The 8517-nt window shown below is 38.3% G+C and overlaps 1 protein-coding gene across 1 annotated transcript; it reads right to left on the reverse strand.

Moving 5' to 3' along the window:
- Positions 1-2944: 2944 nt before the first annotated feature.
- Positions 2945-3890, reverse strand: LOC139888582 (uncharacterized). Its single transcript, XM_071871583.1, has 2 exons — positions 3354-3890; positions 2945-3154 (listed from the first exon to the last, which is right to left on the reverse strand). Exons 1-2 carry the CDS (start codon positions 3888-3890, stop codon positions 2945-2947), a joined length of 747 nt encoding a protein of 248 aa, XP_071727684.1.
- Positions 3891-8517: the final 4627 nt, after the last annotated feature.

Raw genomic sequence — 8517 nt, forward strand, 5'->3', positions numbered from 1 at the left:
TAATCAGCAAGCCATTCTTGTAACCATCATACTGAAGCCGACGGCTTCATTACCATGCCGGCGGCTTCACTTGATTCGCCGAATCTTTCTTATTTTATCTTGATTTTGTTTCCATTTTTACTTGAACTTGATCAATAAATTGAGAAAACCTGTCAACCAGGCCGGCGGCTTCATTGGGAAGCCGGCGGCTTTATTGGGAACCCGGCGGCTTCCTTTGCCTTTTCTTTATCAACAAGTTCTTTCAATTTCTATTGATTCTGGAATATTCTGGTACTTTTATCCTCAAAGCCGGCGGCTTCCTTAGAACCATGCCGGCGGATTCATACAGCCGATTTGCAATTTTCTTCATTTTTTTGATCCTATTTAATACATAACTTGGACATAATCATTAGAAATACCTTTTTTCCATTTTTACCCATTTTAGTGTGTTTTAGCATCAAAATGACTAAAAAATACTAAGATAACTCCTCAAAATGTTATCAAAATACTGTATAATTTAGGAGTTATCACATTTAATATCGTTTCAGCGCGGTAGCGTGCAAAGTACATTTAATCGCCTTACCATTGAGCTCCGCCTTTTTGTAGGTTCCAGTTTTGCTAATTCCAATAACTCTGTGGGGACCCTCCCAATTAGGTCCCAGCTTCCCGGTTTCTTCGATTCTGCTGGCCTGGTTGTGATTCGTAACGAGCCTAACCCTTTTATCATAGTACCTTGTGATTCGTTGTTTGTTTATAGCCTTGCGCACGGCCATCATTTCTCTGCTTTCTTCAAGTAAATCCAGGTTAGTGCACAGATCCTTAGAGTTTTGGTCTTGACTGAATGACAGCATTCGCTCTGTGGGGATGGCTATTTCTGCAGGTAAGACTACTTCCGAGCCATATACCAGACTGAATGGCATATCTCCAGTACTGTTTTTTATTGTAGTGCGATGAGCCATGAGAACTTTAGGAAGTTGATCTACCCATCCCCTTTATTGTTTTCCTAACCTTACCTTGATCGCGTGGACTATGTCTCTATTAGTAACTTTGGATTGTCCATTATCTTGAGGATGCGTGATGGATGTGAAGCTTTGTTTTATGTTCAACCCTTGACACCAACTACGAAAAGGTTCTCCCTTAAACTGAGTCCCATTATTGCTTACTATTTCATTTAGGATGCCAAACCTGCAAACCCCTCACCTTCTTACTCGTGATTTTGTTTAGTGGCTTTGCCTCTACCCATTTGGTGAAAAAGTCAGTCATAACTACCAACTAATCAGCGCTTCCTGATCCGGCAGGGAATGGTTCCAGTATGTCAATGGCCCATTTGCAGAAAGGCCATGGTGATGTTATGGGAATCAATGGGTGGCGCGGAGCTTTGCTGATGGGTGCGTACAACTGGCATTCTTGGCAGACCCTTATTCTTTCTGTCGCATTGTTGTACATGCCCGCCCAGTAATAACCCAATCTTTTAATTTTTTCCACCACCGTCCTGAAACCAGAGTGTAAAGCGCAGGATCACGCGTCGACTTCATCTATAATTTTTTCTATTTTCTTGGGTCTAACACAGCGAAAGCTTGGTCTGAGGTACGATTTTCTATATAGAACATCATCGCGTAGTTCATACATTGGCGCTTTGACTCTTATCTTTTTAGCTTCTTTATCATCTTCAGGTAGTGATCCCGTCTATAGGAATTCGATGATGTTGGTCATCCAGCAATGCTCAGCATCTTCTACAACAGTAGCTAGTTGACTAGGCTCTATAGATTTCTTGAAAACTTGCTCAACCAGGACTCAACACATCTGTTTGTTTGTTCTGGATTTGAGGTATCTGGCTTATCTGAAAATCATCATATTAACTGATCAGGGAACGCGCCAAAGCCAGGTATGCCTGCATTCCTTCATTGTGAGCATCAAAAGTACCATTAATCTGATTGGAAAGTAATTGGGAATCAACATAAGCTTGAAGTTTTTTGACCCCAATTTCCTTGGCTAGCTTTATTCCTGCTAGAAGGGCTTCGTATTTTGCTTCATTATTTGTTGCCTTAAAATTAAATCTTAGTGCATAGGTTTACTCCTCCGTATTGGGTCTAGTGAGCAATAAACTTTCACCCGCTCCTTCCGAGTCACGCGCGCCATCAGTGTACAACTCCCAGAGTTCCGGTGTCGATGTTGTACCACTCTCTAAGTGAGGCTCGATCGGCATATCAGAAGTGGTTTCTGCTAAGTAGTCTTCCAGTATTTTCCCTTTTACTACACTTCTGGAGCAGAAGTTAATCTCGTGTTCTCCCAACTCGATCACTCATTACGTTAATTTTCCTGATGTTTCTGGTTTATACAGGATTTTTCGGATAGGCTGATCTGTCAATACCATTATGGGGTGAGATTGGAAGTATCGCCGCAGCCGTCGCGCGGTAATTACGAGCGCGTATACGAACTTTTTGATTGGGCGATAGTTTAGCTCACTCCCAGTCAGCGCTTTGCTAACAAATTATATAGGTGTCTGCACCCCATCCCTTTTAGCGATCAGAACTTAGCTAACAGCTTCCTGCGCTACTGCAAGATACAATATGAGGGTTTCCCAGCAATTGGCGCGGCTAAAGGGGGGGGGGTTAATGTAGCGCATTCATTTCTTGAAATGCCTTATCTGCATCCTCTATCCATCTGAATTCAGATCTTTTCGCGCAATCCATTAGCGTGCTGTAGAAATGGAGAGATCTTTCAGTGGCCTTTGACAAGAATCTAGTTAACGCGAACAGTTTTCCATGAGACTTTGAACCTGTTTCTTGGTTTTTAGAGATGGCATGCGTTCAATAGCATCAATCTTTTTTTGGGTTAGCTTTGATTCCCCTAGTGGTGATTATGTGCCCCAAGAATGATCCTTATTCTTCTCCAAAACTACATTTTGATGGTTTGAGTTTCATGTTAACGTTGCGCGGTGTATCAAAATTTTCGAGGTTATTTGCTAGCAGCTGTTCCTCACTGTTACTTTTGATGACCAAGTCATCGACGTATGCTTCCAGGTTCGGCCAATCTGATTAGCGAAAGTCGTGTCGATCATGCGCTGATAAGTGGCACCAGCATTTTTAAGACCAAACGACATCTTTGTGTAACAGTATATGCCGTGGTCCGTATGAAACACTGTCTTTTCTTCATCTTCTAATGCCATCGGGATCTGGTGATAACCTTTGTATGAATCTAAGAAACATTTATACTTGAACCCGGTAGGGACTCGACCTTCCAATCGATCTCAGGTAGAGGGTAGTTATCCTTTGGGAACGCTTTATTAATGTCCTTGAAGTTGACATATAAGCGCCATGATCCGTCGGCCTTAGGAACTAGGACTGGGTTGGCCACCCACGTTTGATAATTACCCTGCGCAGGATGTTTGCCTTAGCTAGTTTATTTACTTCTCCGCGCAACCACTCACTTCTGTCATATGCTATGGGCCTCTTCTTTTGTCGGACAGGTTTCATGTTCACATTAGCGTTAAGGTGATGTTGCGTGACATCTCTCGAAATGCCTGTTATATCTGCGTCGCGCCAGCAATACACATCTAGGTTGGTCATAAGGATGTTACGCAGTTTGACTGAAGTGATGCCTGACGATGAGGCATCCTGACGATGCGGACCCATTGATTTTTCTTCCACTTTTACCATGACTGAAGCGCATAGTGCTTCAAGTGGGTTTGACTCGAGAGCAGCAACTCCTTGTTTTGTAGGAAACTTTACTAATCCATGAATCGTTGACGGTATTGCTCCAAACCTTTGAAGGGATATTCTACCAAGTATGGCATTATACCTGGAGTGTGCGCGCATTACACAGAATTCGACATCTTCAGTGCGCATCTTAGACTTGTCCTTGTCATCCCTCAACTCTAGCTCCAGATCCAGGGTGCTTATGGGCCACATCGATTCCCCTTAGAATCCAGAGAGTGCAATAGTCGAAGGTTGGATGGCTTGCTTTATAGACTCTGGTAATTTCCTGAAATATTGCTCATACATTTTATCAACACTACTACCAGTATGCATATGCAAACGTCTTATCCTGTATCCAGATTCAGGTGGATACCCCTGAACTACTATAGGTGTGCATGATGTGTTGTTCAATCGGATAATAGGAAAAGAGATCCCTGTAACCTCTTCACCTATCTGGTCAGCTTTGTGGTTTCCATCTCTGCTCGAAGAGATGGTGGTCATAGTTGCATACGTATCTCTTCCAATCGCTTGTTATAGATAGCGCAATGAAAGCTCGGAGGAGAAAATCGAAAAAATGTTTGGTTCATGCAAGATCAACAATAAACGAGGATTAAATTGTTCCTTGAGTTTAACTCTCTGGTCCGAAGTACCGTGAATAACCCTCATACGAGAGGATGATCTCAGAAAGGGTGGTTAAACATGAGCCACCATCATTCGGGTTAACCGGAGATGATGTCTCGCTGGACGGTGTTAGGATTTGATGTTCAAAGAATGCAATCTGAGAACCGTGTTTATGATTGCGTAGATAGAGCACTGGAATAAGTGGTATTAACTCACTCTCTCTATCCTGTCTCCCTTGTTTTATGAGATCCACAGTGAGTATTTATAGGTGAGAGTGGCTACCCTTTTCTTGCCACGTAGGCAAAAAGAAAAAGAGGAGGGGACAGGATGATACAGAATAGTACTATTCTGTTGCATGAATCGTGCACTCATGTGGTCCCTTCCATTCCATGAGGTTCTGCCATGTCCTACTACTCGTACGACCATGAAGATTCTGTCGTGCAAATTCTGTACTACTCTTTTTCTTATTCAGCCTTCGTAATTATTTCGCGCATCTTTCTGGTAGCGCGATACTTGATGCGCAACGACACTAGCTGAGATGCGCTGCATATTGCGCGTTACTAGCTGTTAGAGACAATTGAGTGCACAGTTACAGTCATAAGCTTGCGTACAATGTTAGCGTATTTTATGCGAGTCATTATTAAGCCTTAATTTTTATTTACAAATGTTATTAGTTTTTGAAAGTACTTTTTAGGAAAGGATTTCTTTTGTTTAAAAAATTTGAAATTTGGCTTAAGGATTAGGAATCGTTTGAAACGATCCCCAAAACTGAATTAACAATTTACTTGTAAAAATACGACACTTTTTTTTTAACATTGAAATAAACCAACACACTCATAAGTTGCATACATTACTTCTTCAACTTCAAAAGCGAGTTTAACAATACAACAAGATAATTGTTTACATCATCGGGTACACAAGACCCATAAGTTTAACCAATTGTTTTAACTAAAATGACCCATTAACGAGCATGACCGGACCATTACTAAAAAGCGCCTTCTTAAATCCGCCACAAACAAGCTAGGCCAAACTATTACCCTTGTCCTTCGAGGTGCCACAATCAATAAAAATAGTAAAAATAACGAGGGTAAGCAAAGCTTAGTGAGAACAATAAGTATACAAGTTTGCATACAACTTACTAACTTAACTTACCGCAAAACCATTAAATATATGCATAAACACTAAGCACCACAATCACCTAGAACAATTAATCCAAATAGCATGCTCGACGCAACATGTACAAAAGTCCAACACAATCATAGTTAACCATTAGCACTAGGGAGCGGTTCATTATGAGAACCACCGATCGTTCACAACAACCGTTAGTGTCACGACACACGTTTTGCACTAACCCCGCGGTGTCATAACACACGTTTCACCATAAGACCTATGTGGTGTCGACACACGAACTTGAGTGAAATCCCAACACACGTGGTAGCACTCTAGTGAACCCCGACACACGCGGTAACACTAAACCACAACAGCATCAAGCAAGTGAATTATACACATAGATGCATAAATATTCCATTCACCTTTACCAACTTGATCAAATGCCAATACTTGAGCTTCACTACCAACTCGACTTAAGACACCTATCAAATACGCATAATAACAAGCTAAATCAAACATAACTCTAGTGACCCAAAGTGGCCCAAGTGCAATTTCAACCCAAATTGCACTAAACTTTCCAACTAAGTCAATTAAGACCCAAATACCCCCAAATCACTAATGGCTAGTGATTTGGTCTCAAAAACACCAAAATACAATTTAGAATCAAGTGCTAGGAGCACCTCAAGACCCAACTCAACAAAAGACCCATTTTGACCCAAATTGGGTCTACACCCAAAACATTCCTCCATACATACACCAATGGGTCCCAAACACCAAAATAATACTAACACTAGTGATTTTACCCCAACTTGCAAGCCCAAACTAGACCAAAACATTTTCCCACCCAAAACCCACCAACAAGGGTCAACCAACACCCACGCTAGCTTCAAACACCTATTTGTGAGCTGGATGGGTTAAATCAAAAACATGCAATCCCAAACCCTAACCTCAAATTGAATAAAAATCGTAGTTAGGACTTACACAAGTATCAAAAGATAGCTAGGGATGAGATGAACAAGATTAACACATGCACTTTAATGAAATTTAACCATTTTCCTCTCCAAATCAAGCTCTCTCTCTCTCTCTCTCTCTCTCTCTGTTTCTCTCTCTAGAAAGTGAGTTTCTCACACTAGTATGCTTGAGAGTGTTTGAGTAGGTGCAACATGAAATTAAAGGGGATCTAAAACTGATCCTTTCACTAATAGGTCATTCATGGGTGAAAAGACCCATTTGCCCCCACTTAAACCCTTATAAAAATCAAATTTCAGCTTTTTGCCCCGCAGATAGGCACGTCGCGGCTCCCTGGCCCGCGGCGCGGTCCATAGAGTAAATTGACATCAGAAGGTATCTCAAACCATCCTTCAGTTCGAAGCAAGAGGCGCGGCACACCCTTTCCTCCCAGCGGCGCGGCTCATAGTACAAATCAACATAAATAGCTTTCTAACACAACAACCACCAGATATGGCGTATAGCCACGGTGCAGCTTGTGACAACCCGGAAATTTCCTACCAAATTTAAACTTGATCTATATATGTTTCTGACACGATAAGCAAAGCCTGTAATGTTGAATCTCAAAATTTTAAACTATGTTCATACATTCATTTAACCTCAACCAAACTCCAACGATTCACGAACCATTATATAAATGGATATATATATATATATATATATATATATATATATATATATATATATATATATATATATATATATATATATATATATATATATATATATATATATATATATTATAACTTGAAAATATTAACAAAGTATTGAACATATAATACTTTATATGAACGTATTTGTTTCAATATGATTATCGATGGAATTAGAAGATAATATCAAATGATTGATTTATCAGATACATTGTATGATTACGAGTCTCTGTTGAGAGGTTCACTTTGATTTAGGAAACCCTTCCTTTTTAATGGTATTCGAAATAATTGGTAAAGTGATTTACAAGTAAAAACAAATGTGTCAATTAACAGAAATTAGTCAAGGGTTAGTGGAGATTCCTGTTTGAATTTCAATTCATGATTTACAATATTATCCTAGTGACTTTTAATACGATAATTATTAGCTTTCATAATATTTAATGTGAAAGTAATATTATGGAATATAGATAACTTAGAAAATAAATATCGACGTTTTAAGTTAAAATAATTTCATACGTTCCTTTAACCTCTGAACTTTATCTCACACTTCATCATCAAATGGTTAATTAAAAACTTGAAATCTATTATGAGTATTTATAATTTTATTTTCCTAATATGTTTTATGATATAATGATTTCCATTATTTTAACTTTTAAACAAAATGATTCTTAAATACAGTTAGTTTTAGAAAACAAAATCTTTATATTTATTTGATATAGTTTCAAACATACAAAACATTTTCAGTTTAAAAAAAACGTTATTATTAAAACATTTTATAAGATAATTTGTTTATGAATTTTTAAGGATTTAATTAAAGCCTATATTTTCAATTACAAGTATATATATAGTATTTCAAAAACGTGAATGTGATACGACATAATTTTTTTTCTATTATTTAAATGATTATAAATGAACGTTGAAATATAATTACTTTTGAAAAACTAAATGAATATTCAGAATCTATATTTCAATATGAATATATATTTTACAAAGTAATAAGATATAGTGAAAACATAAGTTATAAAACGTTTTGTCTTAAAATAATATACTTTGGTAAATAACAAAACATTGATTTTTTAGAAGCAAATGACCACAACACTCAAATGAAGAGATTATACCTTGGGTAATATAGTCTATCGATGATTAAGTCTAATTTTGTTAAAGGTACACGTCGTGTAACATAAAGTGTTAGTTTTCTAAGCGTACGAACATGCGTTTAAGAAACCGAAACCGGAACATAAATCCAGAGTCAACGTACAAATTATCGGAATAAATTTTACAAGTTAACTATGCTCGTGAATATAATATAATATATATATAAAAAAATAAATTAAATAAATATATATTAATTAATAATAAAACTATTGGCATCCCCAAATAATTGAGGAAGTGAGCTGGAACAAGGGGCCATGCGATCACATGGGCTCCCCTCACATTTCCCATGCGATCGC

This window comes from Rutidosis leptorrhynchoides, chromosome 2 (assembly GCF_046630445.1).
Source record: "Rutidosis leptorrhynchoides isolate AG116_Rl617_1_P2 chromosome 2, CSIRO_AGI_Rlap_v1, whole genome shotgun sequence".
NCBI lineage: Eukaryota > Viridiplantae > Streptophyta > Magnoliopsida > Asterales > Asteraceae > Rutidosis > Rutidosis leptorrhynchoides.

Bases quoted from the DNA above. Each gene is read 5' to 3' on its own strand.
- LOC139888582 (XM_071871583.1), bottom strand. From the start codon at position 3,890: ATGTGGCCCATAAGCACCCTGGATCTGGAGCTAGAGTTGAGGGATGAC. The intron at 3,155-3,353 runs GTAATTATCAAA...GGTTATCACCAG, and splicing joins AGGCAAACATCCTGCGCAGG to ATCCCGATGGCATTAGAAGA.